This window comes from Galeopterus variegatus, unplaced genomic scaffold (assembly GCF_000696425.1).
Source record: "Galeopterus variegatus unplaced genomic scaffold, G_variegatus-3.0.2 Scaffold952, whole genome shotgun sequence".
Taxonomy (NCBI): domain Eukaryota; kingdom Metazoa; phylum Chordata; class Mammalia; order Dermoptera; family Cynocephalidae; genus Galeopterus; species Galeopterus variegatus.
This window is the reverse complement of record NW_007727063.1, coordinates 317,247-341,341: the sequence shown is the minus strand read 5'-3', so window position 1 is coordinate 341,341 and position 24,095 is coordinate 317,247. Positions and strand designations below refer to the sequence as shown.

The 24,095-nt window shown below is 33.1% G+C and overlaps 1 protein-coding gene across 1 annotated transcript in view; it reads right to left on the bottom strand.

Annotated features, from left to right (window-relative positions):
* Positions 1-24,095, bottom strand: part of LOC103591260 (protocadherin-11 X-linked-like) — a 262,098-nt gene that overhangs the window by 64,204 nt on the left and 173,799 nt on the right. The window contains exon 3 of the mRNA XM_008573674.1: positions 12,900-13,095. Within this exon, the coding sequence (XP_008571896.1) occupies positions 12,900-13,095 (196 nt within the window). The remainder of the gene's footprint in view (positions 1-12,899; positions 13,096-24,095) is intronic.

The following is a 24,095-nucleotide window of genomic DNA, read 5'->3' as shown; positions in this document are numbered from 1 at the left end:
ACTATATAAAGTTTTAATTCAAATAAACCACAATGTTGAATAGAACTTGGCTATCTTTGATTCCTCGTGTAGAATAGAAAAAGCCATATTCCATGAGAGATGAAAACACATCTGCCTACAATTTCCCTAAGCATCTATATTCAGAAAACATCATGCATACTAAAAACACAGACTCCCCTTCATTTTATGCCCATTAGACTCGAGGCATAGAGCCTTCTAAAACATATTGGGAGGGGAAGATTGCAAAGTAAATGAATGATGATAATAAAACAAGACGCAAGAACAAATAATCAGTCAATAATTCTCCTCTCTTTGGAACTAAACTAGGTTATATTAGTAAGCACTGAGATAAAGAAAGAAATAAAACTCACACATAATCAGCAGTTACCCAATTAAAATTCCTATCATAGAATAATACATCCACATTGAATTGTTAAGCAAATATGCTTCCCAAAACTATTAGGACTTTAACAACAGGGCATTTCTTTTTTATGACTCAATAGGAATGTACAAAATGCAGATTCTTCTAGATACATGCAAAAGTAGTCAAATAAAACAGTCCAGCACCCCACATTCAATAGAAAACTTGTCTGTCTCTTTTCATCTACTTTCTTCCTTGGCTTCCTTTATTCACCATCCCCATTCTGATAATTGTTCGCAGAAACCCGAACATCAACACCAGCAACGATCCAGAAGGATTCTTAATCAACTTGTGTGTAATGCGAAGCATAATGACTTCTAGTGCATAGAAGATGTTTGCTGACTTGATTATTTGACAGTGCAGTTACCACCTTATTTTACTAATGCTCTATCTATCCTGTTGTTTTCCTGATTAGTTTCCTAGAAATGAAGAGTTTGTGTATAGTTGCTCAACTAGAATAAAAATAGTATTTATCTTCACCTAGATGACATGTTGACATATAAATGAAATGCTTGTTTTTCAAATAAGAATTGTCAGAAAAACTAAAGTGTGTGCACTTGCGCGTGCATGCATGTGCACATATGTGTGTGCAGATAGACAGAAAGGAGAGAAAAATCTCTGTTGAATAATCAAACGAGTACACACTAACACTTCAAAACTCTCTAGAATGCTTTACACTTCAGTATGAGACTTATCCCTAAGTGCCTATAACATAAACTCCAGTGTGGTAAAATTTGAAAGATCTCAAAATATAAAATAATGTCTTTTGAAGCTTTAAGACAGATCATCATGAGTTATTTTAATGCCTTAATTCATCATGGCCAATTGCTGCACTGCTCTCCCTCATCACTATTTTGGTCAGCCACCGAACCCATTTGTTAGAATTTTGTTACCCAAAGTGCAGTCCCCAGACCAGAAGCATGGACATCCCCAGGGCCTTGTTAGAAATGCAGGAGCTCAGGTTCCCACACCGCACTGCTGAGTTTGCATTTTAACAAGATCTCTGGGTGGTTAGTGTGCCCATGAAACTGAACAGCACTGTGTGAGAATATGTATTAACGTGAGAAAAAAAAATATTTTAAAATCCTGTGAATATAAGTATATATTTAGATACATACATGTGGACACTTTCGTTTAATACAACGATGCTATGAGGCAGCTACTATTATTATCCCCTTTTTATGGATGAGAAAAACTGAGGCACAGGGAGCCTAAATGTCTTGCTAAACATCATATCACTGGTAAGGGGCAGAGTGGAGATTCTAATCCATGCAGTCTGGCTCCACTCCATTAGAATGCTTCTCTTCACAACTAATTATTTACTCATACATATTACAACGGCAATCTTTAGTAGATATGAGACTAAGAAATAGGGGAGGATGAAACATATCTGTACCTACTACAGCTTAATGTATTCTTTTTTTTAATCTTATGGGTGTTAAAATTCTCCAATTTCAGGAAAAATCTTTCTGGGAGTAGGCAAGCAAAGAAATTCAAGGTGTTTTCTTAAAAAACAAAGTCTCTCCAGGTCTTAGTTTGAATTTGTTACAATATGTTTTTTTTTTTTTTTCCTTTTGCAAAAATAGCATTGCTAAAGCAGCTCTGAAAATTCAGTTTAAAGTGTGTGATTAATTTCAGCTATGTAGCGGTCTTTCATTCTCTGCCCTGAAAGCAGTCTGCTTTTACCCTATATTGAGTGATAATGTATAGACAGATTCACTTCAGACTGTTGGGCATTATGGGATCTTTCTAGATGAAAGGTTTTTTTCCTTAGCCACAGTTCATATCCTTTGAAACCCTGAGGGGATATTTCAAAGAGTTACAAGGGTATTGAATTGGGCTTAGTGTGTTTAAGATCTTTCCCCATGATATTTGGATTTCAGATATTATATTTTAGAAGCTAAGCTGTTCTGTGAAAATGTAATGGCTAGTTTTTTCAGAAGGAAAAAATAGTTCAGTACAATAGCACTTTTAATTAGAATTTCAATATTTGGACTTAATTCTGGTTGAATCCTGACACTCCAATTTTCTACTTGAATAAAAACAGATATTTGAGTGACATTTTCCAATATATCCTGTTCTCCAGTCCAATTCAATTCAGAATCAACACTGGGAGGGGGGTAAAACATCAGAAAACATTAGTATAGTGATGTTTGCAATTGGTCTAATATAGTAAAAGTAGCTTTTATAGAAAGTTATCTGTGGAAAAAACAAACACAAAAGCATGATGATTGATCCAACAACTGAGAAGGCCTTTGGTGCATTCATATTTCAAAAATATCTCTAATGAGTACTGCATCTTCTAACTACAGTCTGAATTTGGCAAAGGATTCCTGAATTCCTTGTTAATATTTAATTTAGTCTTTTAAATACAGGTTAATTTGCTACATTCTTTAAAAGGACTTAGACAACATGTATGTGTCTCTGTAAAATTGACTTCTTTCTCAAATCAAAGCCAAGGGGTACTTATGCATCATGAGGACACACATTTTCCAAAGAGATAGGCAGGGTACAGTTAAATGGAAATATCAATTAAGAAAGAATTGTGCAGCTCAGTTTTAGATTAAGTTACATGCCTAAATCTAAGGGAATCACAGTCTAATGTCAACCCTGGAAAACTATACCATTAAAACAAAAAATATAGTGAGCCAGTGAGCCTTGCAATGCACTACTGATGAGCCAAAGAGTAGTAGAATCTTCTAAAACGTCAATTAAAACTCATTATTTTTTACATGCTTAGATAATTTTGTCCTAGAAAAATAATTCTATTTTCAAGATCATCAAGTATTTTTTTCTCAAAATATTTTTATTTCAGCATGACTTTCTCAGTCCTGAGCATCGGCTTCTGTGATGTCATCAGTTAGTATAAATAAAAGCTAACAGACCTTATATGTAAAACAAATTTCTTCATATAATTTGATGGTTTGAGCAGAGTGCAGCTTCTTTTTAGCCCCTATAGTTATCCTGTTTTCATCTCCAGTTCTAATCACTGGCCATAAATGACTACTATAATAATGTTTACTCCAAACATTTTCACTGTGTGGCACACTACTAACAAGAGATTTGAATCTATCAAAATCAATTCCCTGTTAATTGTAATTTCATCATTCTTCTAGGAGGTAGAAATAGCATAGAATGACACAGGAATTTCAGAAGAGGAAGAGCTGCGTTTATAGCAGAATGGATGAGGGATATATTTACATATCAATTCTGTGTTTCTCCTCCTTAAGATTCTTTTCATGTACCTTTCGCCATATTCAGAAGAAATTTATCTTCTAAAAGTCATTTTTAATTTCAAGTTGCTTTGTAAGTAGTACACACAAATTAGTCTATGTTAGATAACAATAGTGAGCAGTAGCTAGCTTTCCTGACACAGTGATCATTAACATTCAGCATGTTTGCAATTTTTCCTATAAAACTCACTGATTAGCACTAATAGTAATTTCAGAAATCAGCAGTCCATATTGCTCAAATTGCCCTCTCAGTTGCAGAAGATGCTAGATGGGAACCTTTCTTTTAATACATGGCCTCATCACATATATAAAAAGTGTTCCATATGGATATATTACATTTCCCTTGGGCGATGATAACTATTTAAATTTTATACTAGTCTACGCTCAATGATTTGCCTCATTTAAATTGCAAAAGGTAGCTGCTTACCAACATTAGTGACTCTTTTATTTTAGAACTTGATAAGCATCAAATCTTGGTTTAGGATATTAAGCTATTGCTTAAAAGAGCTAAATCTCAGTTCTCTCATTTGCATTATAAGGGGATTGGACTAGATTGTATCCAAGGTCCCTGGGAGCTCTAAAATTCAAAGACAATATAAAAGGCAACACCTGCACATGTACATTTTAGGGTTTTAATAGTTATAAAATTGTGACCCTAGAAGGGGCCTTAGAGATCAATATAATCCCTTCATTTTATAGCTAAGGAAATGGAGACACAGTGAGGTTAAAGGCCTATCCAAGGTCGCAGAGTTAGTTAATTACAGTGGATGGATTAAAACCCTGTCATATGTAAGATGGTGGCCTAAAAGAGATGATCTGCTATGGTCTGTGGTGAAAGATTTCATCAATAGTGATTAGAAAATGAAGTACTACAATAAAATTATTAATCAACATCCAAGTTTTTTTAAAACTATGATTTAAATATATGCCCCAAAATAATATTTAAAATCATCAGCTTTCTCATAGTTTTTGAGGTCGATACAGGTTACAAAGAAAAAGTTAAACTTTTAATACCTACTTTCATATATACTATTTTGAAGAAATTTTTATGTCACATACAAATTTTTACAATATAAGACTGATTAAAATAAAGTGCCAGATGGAGATCATGTAACTAGTGGAACTGAGACAACAATTACTAAGATTATTGATTAAAACAGGGGAAAAAAATTGGCTCAGCAAATACTGTCACCTTTATTCTATTCTCCATCGGGAATCTCCAACATTCAATAAAGATGTAAATTAACAAATTGCAGAAATCATGGTAAGACAGATAGTCCATAGTTATTCATTATCTAATGAATTCCTTGATATATTCACTAGCTGTTGAGTGTTCTGTTGATGCAAGCAATTAGGAAAGTTGCAAGTTATTGTACAATTTAAAAGTGTCATGAAGATTAAAAATATATTGCTATAATGCTCCTCATTCATCCGAATTTATAAATTGTTTTAAAAGAAGAAATTGGTGTGTGGCTAACACTACTAAATGTTCCATGTCACCCAAAGTTGCATCTGGCATGACTGATCATATTTTCAAAGAACTACAAAAAAGAACAAATGGCAAATAGTCTTACACGCAAAGAAAAGTGAGGAGTGAGAGTAAGATAAAAGAAGCAGAAGAAAGACAGAAGAAGGTCATAAAGTGAATTACCTCATGGCTCATAAATAATAGAAATATAAATGTCAAATGAACTTTATTATATGGAGTAGGTAGCCTAATAAAAATTCAGAAGCCGAGGAAGGCTTACTGTGAAGAGAATTCCACCTATTCTCTGTCACTGAAGGAGGTTATTCAAGCTTACTGACATTCCAGACCTTACAGCGTTGGCTTTCAATTGGCAGCTTGTGCCAAGCTCCTGGTGTTTGTCATTTTCAAACAGAAAAGACAAGATAAGAGATTGCTTTCCTTAGAGTGGCCTGCTTTTGAGTGATAAATGTCTATCTAATCCATATTAGACTTAAGATACTAAAGATATACTCATCTTAGAAGCTGTCATCCAAATGGAATCCTGTAAATGTCTTCAAGTTTCCAACTTTAAAGATACACTTCTCATTTTGATCCATGACCTCTGTGACTTTTTAAAAATTATCTTTAGTATGAATCTTTCATTGCCTTCACAAAGCCTAGATACTCCAAATTAGAAGTCATTTTTCAATTTGTCTACATTGTGATTGTATTTCCTATATAAGGAAGTTGGATATGAGAGGATGGTATCATAAAATTTGTTTCACCCATTTTCCTATTATGATATATTTTTAAACTTTCATAAGCTTGAATGATGAAAGATAGACTTTTCAAAAGCATGTCAGTTTAAGCGGTAAAAGTAATACACATCACAGAGTATCTGCCTCTAGATCACTGTTTATATCTGCCTAAGCACATTTATTATACAAACTACTATCAGTATCAAGTGTGTCTTATCCTGTTTTAAGCATTGGCAGACAGCTGAACTTGGGTGGAACCATTCTTTCTAATCCATTTATCTACAGATACATTTCTAACACTATTCCTTATATAACACTTTAGGGACTAAAATAAACTGGTAGTCACAGACAGTATTAGCAAGTGCAATAGTTTTCCTTTGAAAAAGAATAACGTGACTTTGATATTATTGTTACTTTAAAAATATTACTCTATGTGAGGGAATTTTTTCTTTTAATTTTAATAGAGCAGAAATCTATATATTGTTTTCTGTTGGCAGGGTAATTAATAAAACATAGCAAGGCAATGAAAAATCTGTCCTATACCTCTAGAACTCAGGAGCATTGAATCCTGCCCTTTTCTCCAAACAGACCATAACTGATATCATTAATAAAGATAATATCACTCCTAGGGGTTGGCCCGTGGCTCACTTGGGAGAGTATGGTGCTAATAACAACAAGGCCACGGGTTTGGATCCCTATATAGGGATGGCCGGTTAGTTCACTTGAGAGAGCATGGTGCTGACAACCACAAGTCAAGGGTTAAGATCCCCTTATCGGTCATCTTTTTATTAAAAAAAAAAGAGAGAGAGAAAGATAATATCACTCTTTAGAAATACGGATTGATTGATTTTTCAAAATACATGATTTCAGGTTTTCTGACCTTATATAAATTATTTTACTTTTCCTCCACCCCCATGGACTGACAATATTATACAGGCTAAGACTAAACACAATTTTAAGAAACAATCTTTTAAATGCATTGCTTGCAGAGACAGAATTGATCTGGCTGGAAAATTAAGCTCTAAAATGAGCATAACTTCTCTTTCTTAGGTAGAATATATTTCCTATTTTTTTTCACACAGTGTTAACAGAATGATGGTATTCATTGTTCTTTTTATTGTAATACATGAATTAATGTGTGACTTCTCTCAAAGATGGATTTTAAAGAAACATTAGGAGGCCTATGGAGTCAAATTTCCTGAGTATACAGCAGCAAACAAAAATACCTAATTAATAGTTACATGGGTAACACTGGCTAAACTGTGGATAAAGATTATGTTCTGCGACATCAAAATTCTCTTCTGGCAAGTAAGTGCTACTATGCCCTTAAATATATAAACCATAGTTACACTTTCATTCTAATTAATTGAATTTTATTTTATCCTTGAGTTTTTTAGACCAATAATTAGCACAATCTCTCCAGATCACTGCTTTCCCTATAGTCTTCGTATATCAAAATTTGCCTGGAAAAATATTTGGATAGTTTTATTTTGCTTTTAGATAATTAACCCCTAATGTTCTTAATTATTAAGGGATAAGTTTTAATAATCCATTATTAGGTAATTATTTTAAAGTTTCATGGTTTTTTTGTTTAATTTTATCAGCTGTCTACCTTTAGAATTAGATATCCGACTAACAAAACGTTCAACTAATAATTACCCTACTGTTATTCATGTCAACAGTCGCAGGACATCATGACAAAATTTGGTATTTCTCTGAGTAGCACTCTAGTCAATCAAATTGGTCTCCCACTTTTTATACCAATTAATTGCATTACTAGTAGAGGATCAATCAAAGTGGGTGTCCAGGGAATGATTAATTACTTCCTTTTTTGCAAGTTAATTAGTACTGTATTAGAGTGCTAAGCAAACCTGATCTAGTGAAAGAAAAATGAATGTCAAACAGATGTGCTAACCTAAGATATACTCTAGCAGATTTACCATTTTTAATTTAATGATAAGATATATTCCTGTTTATTTTAAATATAGAACTTTTTCTGACCTCAGTGTTCTTAGGACTCTATATTTTTTTCCTCGGTATCACAGAAATGAGTATGGTATATGAGAAAAACAAAAGAAAAGCATTAGCAGTTATTTGAAAGCTGACGATATTTTACACCTAAGTATTTTGTTATTTTAAGTTCAAATGTTAGACACTGGACCATCTCTACAATTTTCAGATAGGGTGGTTTCATGTGTAAAATGACATATCCAATAAACTAGCTTTAAAAATTGCAGATGACATACCTTCTGCCGTGGAAGAAAATTAAAATGCTGATTAAACTAAATCCTTGTCCCCTTCATTTTTAGGAGGATTTTCTCTGAAAATGAACTCATTTACGGCTGGTAAACTGAAGACTGATTTGAGTATCTTTAGAAACATTCTATTTTAGCAGTTATCATCCAAATAAGCATGGATATAACCTATGATCATTCAAATTATAATATGCTAGCATATTGGTAGAAATTTAGAAGTAATACCCTTTTCTCTCCAACTTACCCATAGTGAAAAAAGTAGCAATACATTCTCTATGTAAGGAAAAAAGCACACATATATTGGCAACATATATATGGACTATTCCGAAATCTCTGAAGGTTAATGTGGTAGACATTTGATAATATTTTTGTCTCAGAACTCACTCTGAATTATAATATCAAACCAAAGTTTTACAAAAGAAAGTTGGAAAACATTTTTAAATCTTCTCTTCACAAATTGAATTTTATCTGATGCTATTTATAAATAAGTAGATATGAACAAAGGGACACACATAGTTAATTGTGTTTAGAGTAGTCCCAAGAGGATCTCAGTGTCCCTGAATCTCTGTATTAATACTATACCTGGATATGTAAAATTCCCAACAATACATTTACACCCTGGTCTTTACCAGGGCCACACACTGTGTGTCTCTGGGAATACATCTTCAGAAGATCCTTTGAAAATGCAGGCATTATCTGTTACAGCAGTGACTAACCCAGAAGCAACCAATAATGCTGTTTTGAGGTCAGGTTTCTGTTTGGTTTTGTTTTTACCAAATTAGCTTGCTTCGAAGAGCAGGGTCCATTGGAAATGGTACACATAATTTGATGGGGCAATGGTAGGGGAAAAGGTCTGGCAAACAGGCTGTTATCCAAGGGAGACAGCAGTGCATAGAATAGCATTAAGTGAACTTCATACCAGAGGCTAAAGTGAGGACATTGCAATTGTGAAATTTAAAAATTCATAAAGCCTTCGGATAAAATAGGACAGGATATTTCATTAAACTTCTCTCTTGAAAGAGTAATAATTGGAATGAGTTTGCTTGTTTCTTCTTTCTCTTAAAAAGGAAAGTTAATATTTTTGGCAGAAGACTTAAGAGAATGGATTGCATAATTTCTTCACCTGATCAGCAGATTTTTATCAACCAGGGAATTATATTTTTAAAGTACTATTAATAAATCCCTTTAGCAAATTTTGGGGAAAAATATTATTCACAAAAATTGTATTTCTACCTTTTTTTTGTGAACTTACAAGGGATTTCAGAATATGTGCTATTTTGGGCAATTCATTAGCAGCAAAGAAAGCAGACTGAGGATGTAATACATTTCAAAATATGAAATGTGAGCTGTATAAATTAATTCCCTTGCTTGAGGACAGGATTTACTTCCTTTAACAGTTTACATTCCTATTCGTGGTGCTATTGACTAACGCTTCACAGTTTATTGGCATCTGCTCCATATAACAAAACCCATTATTGTGTACTATTTCAGAGGAGCTATAGACTTTCTTTTTGAAGAATCAAAGTACCTTAACATCAGTATTAGCTTAAAGAGATTACTTTGCTATGGTGAATTCTGCATCAGTTATTTCTTCTTTTTAATCAAAACAAAACACACACACACACTCACACGAACACATACTATATTAAATATCTCACTAGTATGCCATATTAAGATAAATAAAACTTCAAGTAAAATATTGTGTTTCTTAAACTTGTTATAAGTTCCTTTATTGTCCAAAAAGGAATACCTCACCAAAATATTATCTTGCAACATGATTTAGAGGGAGGTTTCAGGTTTAGTAGTAGAGCAGGTTGTTAATATTATTCGTAGTAAAAATAACTTTTAAACATTGACCAACAATATTGTTAGATTTTTGCATAAATAAACATACATTTTTAGTTATCACTATCCTTTGCATACATTAATTAAAATAACACGTAGCAAAATGTATTATTTGCCTTACTATTATTATTATTGCCTACAGTCATCCCAATTTTAAAATAAAGCCTATAGAGCTATAAATTTTGTTACCATGGAATTTGTAATTACTTCATCCTAGAGAGTAATTATGAGCAAAATATTCAATGATCAAAATAACAATGTTAATATGATTGGAGGAGAGAAATATTTAGTGTTAACTAGAAACAAACTTTTTTAAAAAAAAGCCTTTAAGGGCCTGGTGGCGCACTGGAGAGTGAGCCGCTTGGGAGTGTGGCGGCGCTCCCGCCGAGGGTTCGGATCCCATGTGGAGACCGGTTCCCGCTCACTGGCCCGTACAGCAGATCCTAAAGGGGTTGACTGGGGCCGGCCCGGTGGCGCACTGGAGAGTGTGCCGCTTGAGAGTGCGGTGGAGCTCCCGCCGGGGGTTCGGATCCCATGTGGTGACCGGTTCCCGCTCACTGGCTGAGCGCGGTATGGACACAACACCGAGGGTTGCGATCCCGTTACCAGTCAGTAAAAAGAGACAAAAAGGAAAAAAAAAAAAAAAAAAAAGCCTTTATGTATGTTGGCTAATAAATTTTTGCTAGGACTTACATCATTAACTATAAATAAAATCAGTTCCTGTAAAGAAATCTTCATTTGAATATATTTTAAAACAACTACTTATTACTACATATAATAAGAATCAATAAAACTATATTTAATTTTATTTTTTTATTAAATTTTTTTGTAACAGTTGAATGTACATATGTGTGGGGTACAGAGTTGAATATCAGTATTTGTGAGCAATATGTGATGCTCAAATCAGAATAATTATTCAATAATATACACTGTCATTGCTATTCATGGCCCTTTGTCAATTCTTCCTTCCCCCCTCCCTTCCCATTTCTAGTAACCTCAGTTCTCCTTTTGAAAGTTCAATGTATTATTGTGAATGTTGTATCTTTCTTTCTGCATAACTATTCTTTCCCTATACTATCAGTTATATCCCTTCTTAGTCTCATTTAATTTGAAAGTTTATTTCAGGGTTAGATCCACCCTGTAGATACTTAATCTGAGTTTACTCTTTAATTGTTGCTATGCAATCCTCTATTAAAGGGGCTTAGCAACACATGTCATGTGCAAAGAAATCAATTCTTTCTAGTTTATAAAAATGGTGCTTATTCCATCTCTATATTCTTATCTGTTAACAGGGCATGATAGGTCTACAATCAAAATGATAATTTATGAAGTGAAAAAATCAAGGACACCTTTGCTTAATGCATATTTGTTACTTATGATAACATTCTTATTAGAGATTGGCTCTGAGTTCCTTATAGAAGCAAATATAATCACAATTATGTATTTCTACCAGAAATTTCTACCAGAAATTATGAATTTCATTATGTCGTGTTGTACAAAGTAAATGAAAAGTAGATTAGCAATGCATGTTATGGGAGAATTTGTCATCGTCAGAACAAATGCTGATCACTTTTTATTCTAAGTATAAAATTGAAAATGGAGATAGCAGATGTTTAGGATTTTCTGAACTAGGTGACTCACAAGTCTCTAATATTTTTATATTGAAAACAGCTTTAATATCCAGCATCTACACTTGGAGAGAGAAAAATGTTGATGTTATGTTGTCATTGGTTTCATATGTTTAGCCTTAGATTATACGTTGATGTTTAATCCATACATTTCCTTTACTTGTTTTAACTTCTTATTTTTTTATTTTTACCTTTACTTGTGCATATTTGTGGGGTGCAATGTATTGTTTCAATACATGCATATACTGCACAAGAATTCATTTAGGGTAGGTAGCATAGTTTTGTACCCATTTTTGAAGTTTCAAAAATAAGAAATTAAAACACAATGATGGGGAAGCCATTTTGTTTTAAAGCCTAGATGCTTTATTTAAATTATGTATCCATGCAATCCACAATGCTCAAAGTAGCCTTTCAAAATTTCTAGTTTATATTACTTAATTTTATGTTTATTCTTATTTGGCCCATTTTCTTAATATTGGTTTATACCTATAGTTTATACCTAGTCTCTTTCACACACATGGTATGCTCTTTTGTCCCTACACACTTTTATGTATATAACACATATCTGGAACAAATGATAGCTTCTTGGAATTTCAAGAATCTTCTGAGATATGTATACCTTATCAAATTTTATATTTCCCAAAATTATAAGGAAGCAACGATGCTCACTACATGTTCAATATAATAAATTTAATGAAGTTTTCTGTTTAATATCAACTTCATGATCCTTTTTAAGAGTTCAACATCTTTGGAATTTACAAAACATAGCTTTCATGACTTCTGTCCGAAGTCCAAATCCAAATACCCTTCTAAGTAGTAGCATAGCATAAGAGTGCGATTTCAGTACATTATTGAAAACCTCAGACCAACTCTCCTATATTGGAGTCAGGATCTCTTATTTCCCCCAAAAGTGAACAACTGCCAATGGTTGTTACCTTTTAAAAATAGAAATAAAAACTAGAAAATAAATTATACCTACACAAATAAATTATAATGAATAAAATAAAACAGCTAATTATACACATTTAAATATATATGTATACATAAATGGAAAATCCTACCTGTGCCTAAACAAAATGACTATAATACATTTCATAATGAATTTCATTCAGAGTAGTTATGATCACACGTTTCAAATATTAGCAACTGCTGCATATATGCAATCCACTTAATTCTGTATGTTTGCCTTTTAAGAATGTGTTACTATTCATAGTAGCATAATAAATTCACCAATGTTATTATGGCTGTGATAGTCCGACTTGCAAACACAATAAACTCATTCATATTGAGGGTCTAGGGATGTACCACTTACTAGATTCAGGATCAGAGTTGCCATCCCCTTCAGTGCGGTTGTTGGGTGCGGCATGATCCAAGTACTCCTGAGGATAGCCAAGGGGCAAGGCATGGGAGGTGCTGGGAAGGCTGCCTGCATCATGGTCTCCCAGTCCACCATCACTGCTGCTTTCCTGAGAGCCTTCTGGTAGGTGAAATGTGACACGCCGCTGGGACTGAGAGGAAGAAAGAAAATTAGAGGGTTTCAGCTATGATCTGAATAATTGCTTAATGCATCCAATTTAGAAAATGTATTATTTCAGCTATCTGGTAAAGCCACATTAACAGGATCTTGAGTTGTGAACAATTTCAGGCTTTTGTGAACAGGCAGCTCTGTGTTCAAACCTGCTTCACCTGGCAGGAGAGTTGCTTCTACTGTATTTCTAAACAGGGCACATCCAGATGCAGAATGAAAGTCAACTTGTTCTAAAGCAAGAAGCTGCCAGCCTTCGTAGGCATTTGCACACATTGGAAATTCTCATCATTATTTGAGCACAGATTTATTTAGCTATTATTTGACAAGAATTCATGTTTTGAATAATAAGCATGGACAAATATAGCAAAATTTTATTGCTATAACTGTAAGATTCTGGTGGGCTGAAACAGTAAATAACACAAATTTATTCAATCATGTAAGCTTAGAAAATTAAAAATACAAATCATCTTTTAGAAGAATCTTAAGGGCAAGATTTTAAATTGAAATTCATTTAAATTGATTCTACACTCAAAAATACTTACATGGTATGAATAACAGTTGATGGCACTCATAAAAAAAAAACTATATGTATCATTGTAAATGGTAATTATAGCAGAACATGAAAAATATATACAAGTCAAAATATAGAGATGAAGCATTTGGTTTCCAAAACAAGAGATTCATGACATCAGGTAAGGGTAATATCTCCACCGGATGCAGCAACATTTTTGTTTGCAGCACTGCTATAAATACTAGCTAGTCTCCAAAGATAACCTCCTCAATGGATCTCACCTCTTGGTATTCAGACTCTTACGTAGGCCCTAAACACACCAAATCTGTGCAGGCCCCGTGTAATCAAACCTTGATGTTTCTCCCGTGCTCCCTTGTAGTACTCACTCTGGGGGTAACCAGCTACATGGAAAGAAGTTTGACTACTGGGAAACTGCCATACTTTGAGGATGTTCAAGGTAGTCATGTGGAAAGACTGCATAAAAAGACAGTACAATAACCAGAGAGGCCCAGCATTCAGTCACTCCAGTTCAGGTGCCAGACATGTATGTGAAGAACCCATTATGGACATTCCAGCTGATGGTCTCACTGAAGCCATCCCAGCCATCTCCAGACATTTGAGCCACCCTATTTAAGACACCAGTCATTGTGGAGCAGAGATAGCAATCTCTGCTGTGCACTATCCAAATTCCTGACCTAAAAAATGAGAAGGATAATTGTTTATGTCCCCAAAGATTAGGAATAGTTTACAATGTAACAAGAGATCAACCAAAACATTAAACAACTGGCAGCATGAAAGATGCAAATTAGAGATAGTTATTTAAGAGATTTACATACATCAAAGGTCACATGAATTTAGGTACTAGGCATTTCCATGACAGAATGTATATACTTTTGTAAATTCAGATTTGACAGCAATTTCTTCAGATGGACATATGAAAACATTTGAATATCATACTTCAATCTGAAAAGAAGAAATAATGTGGAATTATGACAGATGTATATAATATTTAAGTAGCTAACTTGAATCCTCTTTAATTTTATAGCTATTATCTGTATATTGAAGTCTCAATAAAATATGAAGAAACGACTAATATATGTAATATATAATATAATATATTTTGTGGGATATGTTTATAATCATAGAAACACTCATTTTAATAAGAAAGAGGCTGCTGGTTTTCTAAATGTCAGTGTTATAGCCAGCCAGGATCCCTTTGGGCCTGTTAAGGGGATTCACTGGTGGTGTTGGTTGAGGTAATTCTTAACAGAATTAGTCTGGGCACAAAATAGACTGAATAAAAGAAAAACTTGCTGGAACAGAGTAATATTGGGGAGTTCAGAAGGCAGATTTGGTCTTGTTTTGCTGATGCATGTGTTGGGTCTCAAGGAAGCTGTGGAGAGTGACACTAATTGTATTATATGATTAAACTACAATGTAACTTCCAGAATTTAAAGCATTGTTCAGGGAAATGATATAGCTGAAATCTTTTTTTCTGTGCTTTTGCCTACTCAATATCACTCTTTCTGTTAGTCTTTGTATCTAGAACCAGTGGTGAAAAGAGCAAAACAAAAGGCGAGGTCGTCTTCTGATCACCTCTGTTATACAGACAAAATCTCAATGTCACGCTGATTTTGTCATTTAGATCCATCAGTCACACAAGCATTTCATCACGTAAGAGGGCATTAAAATACATGGATTACCCAGCCTGTTGGTCACCCTGTTGTTTATTAGTACTAAAGATATTTAGTAGGGGTCCACAGAAATAAACATCAATGCTGTCTTCTTCAAAAGCAGAGTTTCATAAAAGTTTGGAAAAAATTTAGCTGCTTAGAGTTTAAAGTTTAAAAGTACTAAATAAGCCTTTGCATTCTAACAAATAAATTAACTAAAATATTGTCAATAACTTGACAATGGATGTGTAAAGAAGTTCTTAATACAAAAATTGCATACAATTTATTTACAGTTTTGAGAATGATCAAATATTGTCTTTTAGGTCCCCTCTTTCAACCACTTAGTTGTAAACCATCTAGTTGTAATTCCAAAAATTATTTATCATTGTTAATATATTTTTAGCCATTTCAGGTAAAATAGACGCATTTATACTCATAAACCATTTAAAAATGCAAGACCTGTAAAAATAGCCGCATTTAAAAATGCCTGAAACAGACTGTGGAAATTTACCTACAATTGGCTATAGTATATAACTTAAAATCAAAATAATGCTTAATGCATAGATCAAAAATCACTGTATGTAAAATAAGCCAGTTCAGCATGAGACTAATTTATAATCATTTCCACCACAATGCATAACTGTTAAGGGATATTTTAATTTCCTATTAAGACACAAGTAATATATTTTAAGTACTGTAGATTATGGATACATGATATATGTATTATGTGCATGTGTTGTGTGTGTGCGATATATTTTTATTATTTAAAGTTGTTTAAAGTGTTAGACTTGGAATCTATGAATAAGAAAACACTGCTGACAAAAACAAACAAATCTAGAATTTAACTTGTGCTGGTTAACCATGCAGTCATATATTCTAAGAGAGTTGAAATTGCCAGTGTATAGCAGGTAAGGTTGTGTCAAATGATAGAAGTAGGGCCTAAGCAGGTTACTTTTCGATGTAAGGGAGATGAAATTTTGTGTTCACTTGCTTATGTATACAGATAATAGTAAGGCAATTTAAGTAAAAGAGATATTATCCCATGTTAGGACACCATGCAATAACTTACTAAAAGCCATTGCAAAGGAATGCCCTAGAATGAATCTGGAATTAGCCTGGCCATGTGATCTCCTCCATCCTCTTGACACCCATAAATTAAATTCCCTTAGGGGTAAATAAGAGAGGACGTGTAAGTTTTTAATGACCCCCTTTAGTAAACACAACTCACTGCTTTTTGTCCCATCCTGAATGCACATAAATATACCACCAGCGAGCGCCACCACCACCTTGTTCCTGAAATGTAGTTCTTACATTTGACTTATTCACATTTACATTTTGAGGGCTCAATTGTAAAACACACATATTAATAAACTCTCTTGTTTATATTAGTTTATATTATTGATTATCAGAATGCCTCAAGTGTAGACCATAGTGTTTTTGGTCATAAGGGGCCTTATATCATGGTAAAATAGTCTAATATTCAACCACATACTACGGATTTGATTTCTTTCTCAATTCTCATTTTCAAAATTTACAGTCTGAAACACTGTTTTACTTATTTCTGTACTCCATAGCAAGCAAGCAAACTATATCCAATCAGTTAAATGCAGTATTCTATTTCTTTATTCAGTAAACTTAGAGGAGGCTCTATATTTGTACATATATGATTAGTTTGGTTGTCCATTGTTTTATAAAATCTCCACGAAATATTTTAAGTGAAATTGTTAGAACGTAATTTTTAAGGAATTATTTTAGAGGTTTCCCAAAATGTAACTTTTGGTGGGATAGGAGCATTTAGTTATTGTTTTCCTACTGTTACTTTAATGATTATTACTTGAGGTTGCACTTTGCAATCTGTGACATTTCCAGATAGAACTGAACAAAAAACAATTATATGAACTGCATATGAAAAACAATTATATGAACCCAGTTCTGGAAACTGGGTTTAACTCACTTGGCCTTAACATTTTAGTGGATGACTCCTTAATCTCTGATGGCACTTTCCTGCTCAGATTCATAATACGGGGGTATTCAAAATACAGAGGTATTTTTCTTATACAGTATATATGGAAGTATTAACTATTTCAAGAAAATCATTCCTTAGGTTTCTCAGAGAGAAAGATAAATCATTTTCTTTTTTTTCACATGTTGAAGAAGATTACTGTGTAATATAAAATGGCTATTACTTTAATGACCATATCATAATTTGTCTGTCGGCAGCCCTTCAAGGAAGCTGTGGCATATAATTAAAACAAATCTACTGACTGTAATGGTGACTTATGGGAGGGAAATAAATCCTGGATTTTTCATGAGTAAATGTCTGCCCTGAATGGCTAGTTATTTTATGCCAGTAACAGAGAGAATTAACACAAGATGCCTCTCCCTAAAACCTACAAGACTCGTTTTTAGCTCACATCAATCAAAATTCCAGAACGTATAAACACTCAAAAATTATACTGGTGTCACACAGATGAATAATTTACAGGCAAAATATCAAATCCCCAACATTCTTGTGTCCATTATACCTCATGAAGGCATAATTCCATACTAAACATCAGGTGAATATCATTGTTACATTTCCATAACATGATGCAAGTGGCATTTTAGAAAGGTTAATCTGGTGCCAGAGACGCTGCATGCAGATATGCTGGCCCGTGATTCTCATTTCGGAGTGTTTGAGTTTCATGTTCTTGAAGGCTCATTAAAATTACCTGTCAAAGTTTTCAAACTTATCATACAATCTTGCACTCCCACAGACTCCAATTCTCATACATACACCCTGACCTGGCCTTCCTTTAGATTCACCAGTAACTCTGATTAGAAAGGGTAACCACAGGTAGGGTTGTTATTTTTATAAGAATTCTCATATGCAGCATTGTTTTTGATTCACATATAAAACATTCTGAATATCAAACTATTAAACATATTTTAAGCTTCTGAGTTCCCATACTCTATAATAACCAACAGCTTCATTCTGGATGTCAGAGGGTTTCTGCATTTTTCCATGGGTACAGTCTCTTAGCAAAATAATTTATAATTCTTCAATATAGCATAAAGTAAAATGTGAAAATAGCTTAGTTAGAAAATCAGCTCAAGATTTTTGTCTGCATTATACGGCCAGCTCACATATCCCACTTGAATATCATAATTCCTAGTGTAAAAACTCTCAGGTGACATAGCAGGCCCTTTTTATTTCATAGAAGGCTTTTAATATTTGACCCTGTAATTCGTAGTCATAAAACCTACTTTTTCAATTCAAGTGATCTTGTAGGATAGATCAATTGACCTAATTGTTTTTTCACTGTTCTGTTTCATAAAATTTGAATAGTCTGTCTCATTTCTCATGGTCCCTTTCACATTTCTGTTCCTAAGGTTTTTATACTTCATGATGCTCAGTTGTCCCAGAATCTAGTGTTCTCTTAGCTCTGACTATTCTGTAATTACATTTTTCACGTCACTTGGCAATTTTTTTTTTTTTTTTTTTTTGCAGAGTTAGTTGATGGTTAGAAGACTACATGGCATTACATGAGGGCATCTTTCCTTGAGTCATTATTCACTTCAGATCAATCAGAATGGCAATAATCTATTTGCAGATAGGCAGGATAAAGCTTCTTTCTGAGTACTGTGGATTGTAAATTGTTAAACTGGTCATTACCAGAGTCATGAGAACTTTGAAATGAAATAGCATTATTGCAAATGTTTGGGAAACTACAATTGTTAGACTAGCAATTAAAATACAACAGATTTCAAACTTAATATGCTTTTAGACTGGCATGTGTCCAAAAAGGCCATTAAGCAGTATTAAAACCAAATATTAAAGTAGAAATAGACTATAGTCTCAATGAAAAACCTAAGTATCAGTCAAAAAAGAGTGTAGAAGAAATGTCTACATTGTTTTTGGTGCTAACAACATCTATATTTAGTGACTTACGTGCTTAGGAATGACCAAAGCACCTTGATTATCCAGAACCAGTTATCTGGTAGTCCCAACTATCCAGATAAAAAGCCGTATAACAGGAAGTAAGGGGGAAAAGGGATAAAGGCATGTGAATTGTTGAAGTATTTATCACAAAGTTCATGCTCAGAATCATATCTCCTCTACTCTGCTTTTATATTTAGCTTTAACAACCTTGATTATCTGGTTCTCCAGCTTACAGTGTTAGTAGCTGCTAAAAATGGAATCACTGACAGAAGGAGAAATTCCACCAATTATCCCTAGATCCACCTTCTTTCTGTAGCTACATAGAGTCAGTGTGATTCTTCTTTTATATGACAAGCTCTCCAGTGTTTGAAGATGGTTAATCCTCACATACAAGTCTTCCTATTCCAAGCTACTACTCCCATTCTAATTTGATATGGCTTTCAGAACTCTTGCGATCCTACTAACCCTCTTTTTTGCCCATGTAATCTACTACCATAATTAACAAGGTCAGCCTAAAATACTTAACTGTCTATTGTCAGTGATAAAATGGGTTTGGGAGATACACAGAGATCACATGTGATCTAAATAATCATGTTATTTCTTAGAATGTTAGTCAACAGTTAACTTTTTCTAGTAGTTAAGTTATTTGAAAATTTGTTTCCATGAAAGAAGCTACCATTTGTTTTGAATGGTGCTTTGTCTCTTCTTTATATTTGCAAAATAATTCTCCCATTGCCATAGTTACACAACATGTCTGTTTAATTGATGCATTTTAAACAAATCAAATTTCATTTAAGCAACAGATGGTTTCTGACTTGAATTATATAGGTTGGAATAATTATGCAACATATAGTGAAAGAGGAAAAACCAGGCATTGTCATTAATTGCATAAACAATTGGATCAAAATATTCTCTTGTTAAATGTTAGAGAAATGACAACAAATAGTATGTGATGGTGAACAAATACCAGCTTAAAAATAATGATTAGAATATTTTCCTAATAAAATTGGAGACTACACACATCAGCTAGTATGCTAGCAATTTCTTTAGTGTGTCAAGTTTATGGATATTGGTAGTCTATTTGTTTTAGACCCATTCCGTTGTGCATGAAAGATATTTATTTCATCTTCTTTACCTGGTGTTTATTAGCACATCAAAAACAGCTACTACCATGTAAAATGTGTCACTTCCTGGAAATTAATATGAGATGAAAAGACCAATGTTTCCTTTGAACTCTTCTTACATTAAAAAAAATTTGAAGTTTTATAATTCCCACTGGTAATCAAAGAGTTTATTAAAATAGCTACATCTTCCATCAATAACATTTGCCAGTGATGGAAGGTAGTAGCAAGCAATGTTGGGGTGAATATAATTGAAAGTAGAGGTTAGAGAAATTTTAGTAGGTCTGAGGTAAGATTCAGGTGATTTTAGGCATATAGTTTACTACAGAGTTAATGTTTGAGTCCCCCCAAAATTTATATGTTGAATCCTAGTCCCTAATGTGATGGTATTTAGAGGTAGGGCTTTTGGGAGATGTGTAGTTCATGAGGGCAGCAGAGTCTTTATGGATGGAATTACTGCCCTTATAAAAGAAATCCCAGAGACCACTCCCACCCCTTCTGTCATTCAAGGACATAGTGAGAAGATGCCTGTCTATGAGCCAGGAAGTGGTCCCCACAAGAAACTGGATTTGCCAATAACTTGATCTAGGACTTCCAATCATCCAGAATTATAAGAAATAAATTTCTGTTGTTTCTAAGCCACCCGGTCTGTGTTATTTTGTATAGCATACTAACACATGGTCCTTTGGCCACAATTTCAGAAAAAAATACATATACATATATATGAGAAAATAAGGTACTGATTAGTTTTTGTAAATATGTTTTTAATAGACTTTTTTTCTTAGCATTTTAAAATAAATTGACCACATTAGAGTAATGGAATTCTAATGTCAGTCTGTACTCTGATTAGAAAAATTTTAGAAAATCATTATTTCATAATTTTTATACAATAAACATCTCCTTTTACCACAATATCCTGTTTAATCACATCTGCTACCTTGACACTCACTGAGGGACCAATAAATCAAGACAACTCATAGTGAAACAAAATTAAAACTCACAAACTTAAATCATTATTTTTCCTATCAATCAAAAAGAGATGTTCACAAAAGAACATCTTTCTAACTTTATAATATTAATCATTCTAAGGCATTTGAAAGCATTAGGGACCACATTTCTGGGATTTCTATTGCCCATATTCTCTCTTTGTAGATCACAAATACATTGAATTGATCAGAGAAATCATGATTACAGGTCATGTACTGAGTAATTAAGTTCTACAACACTCAAAAATCACAAAATTATATTAAAATCATAAACTAATTATGAAATATGAATATATTCACGCTTACTTAGGAAAGTTGATGAAATATCTCTGGATATACTTATAGTTTCACATTTTCAAGCCACTACATATACTTACCTATATAGTTTTTTCACTTTTTCTTCACTTTAATTAGTAGATACTGCTAGAATGATTTCACATTCAGGAAGTATTCCTGCTCACTTTTGATGAATGATACATATGACATAGTTATGATATTGTTAACATAGAGATGACTATGGCATAAAATGATTTAAAAGGGGGGGGGACTTCACAGATATGAAATTATCTCTATATAACTTGAGCATACTAACAAATGATGCTATTTTGAATAAAAACAAACACAATTCCAATGACACTATATGGATTAAAATAAAATTATTAAAATATTTTCATAGTATAATAAATAATACAAAAAATAGAATTTTACCTATTTTATAAATTTTATTTGTTATAATAATTTTGTAATATCTGTGAATAATAGAATAATAACACATTTTCTATTTAATAAGAATTGATTATTGTTTGGTACATCCTTCAAAATACAAAATTCTGCTTTATTGACATTGAAGACAAGTTTAATCATAATACTGTTAATATTGGAGCTATGAATCTGAAGGTATTGAAGAAAAAATTGCTGTTAAAAGAGATTTGTGCTTAGAAGCTCTATAAACTGTCCAGTGCTAGAGTACCTTCATTTATAATACTCTGAACTAAATATAGTCACTCTAGGTCTAACACTGAATTCAACTAATGTTCAAATTCAATGAGTATTTCAGAAGTTCTCATTTTTGAAGTGCATTCTATGGTTTGGTTTAAGATATACAAATTGCAAAGATTAGATACTACAAAATCCAATAGGTCATATTTTATAATTTTAAAAGAGAACTGCTGTCTTCAGGTACTGAAGTTTCTATTAGATTTCAACACAATGTCTTTTAGTGCTTTCCATTTATATTTTGACAATTCTTCAATAAGCAACCATCACATAGAATCAATATAATTGTACCTAGTAATTATACAGAATATTTTCTTGGATGTCTGAAAATGTTTTTAGTATTACTGATTCCCAATATTACTGAAAAAGGATATGTTTTAAAAAGAAAGATTTTGGACACATTTTCAAATCTTAATGACTCCAAACAAAAGTGACTCATTAGTAAATGACATGAGGGTCAGGATTTAGAACTGGTGGCACTTTGGAAAATTTTGTTAGCTAATAATCTTTAAATTAAGAGAGAATGTTAAAATTAAAGATATTGGCACATTCAGTTACTGCTATAAATAAAGAGCTGGGGGGGTTGTTTGTTTTGTTTGTTTGTTTGTTTGTTTGTTTTTGCAAAAAGTAATACTGAAAAGAGTTAGGAAGAAGCAGGTGTTATTTCCTTTAGGACAGAAAGACAGTGTAGTGAACTCCTCTAACATTTGCTTCCATTTTGAAATTAGCCCCTGGCAAAAGCATTGCAAATCAAGACTTCACCTTTTCCTAGCAACCACAGGCAACCAGGCAACTTAAAATCCTTTACAGCTTCCTGATAGGAATAAGGCACAAAAGAATTAATTTAGCTCTGTTGTAGAAAGATGTATTTTAGTGCTGATGGATATTTTTGGTTCAATAGCTTCATGGAAATGCAAATCTTCAAGTCTGTTCAATGTGTTTAGGTTGAATTAGGTTAGTTTTCATGCTCCTCTAAAACTGCCCATCCATGAACCTATTTAAATTTTGCTGTGGTAATAAAGCAAAATAATTACACCACTTTGAGAAAATGACACAAGTAACGTGATGGTAAAAGGGTTAACTCTAAGGTTAGAAATTGGTCATAAGAGATGGGATAAATTCAAATTAAAGGCAACTGCTCACCCCACGACTGATTTTTAAAAACAAACTTGAAATGCCTATTCGCAGTTCAATTTGTGGAAGAGATTTTACTGTTATCTAAATGATAGCAAGATAGGTTGTGATGTACAAATTTAAAAATATGACCTCAGACTTAATATGGGAGGAAAAGACAAAAAGGAGATATCTTGAGGTTACAGAGGACACACACACACAAATGTACAAACACAATGTTTTATGAAGGAATCACATCTAAGTTTGTTCATCCATGTAGTAATATAAAATCAAGAAATATCACTAATATACTTCACAAAAATAATTTCAAGATAGTTACTAATAACTCAATTTGATAGCATCTTTGGAAAATGTTATAAACTTCATATACTACTTAAATATGGATAAACAAGATCTGAATCAAGATTTACAGATGGTGATATGAATAACAATTTTAAAATCCCATTCAATTAAATTCCAAAGGTATTTGTTACATGTCAACCATATATTAGCAATTGTGTTAAGTGCAAACAACAGAAACATGAATAAATGCTTTGGTGGTCCTTGCCCATTGTTGGGGAAATGGAACAATTTGGTCAGGCTCCCCTTACCTCGGAGCCAGTACAGGGCAGTTCAGTAAACATTGTGTGTGTGGGTG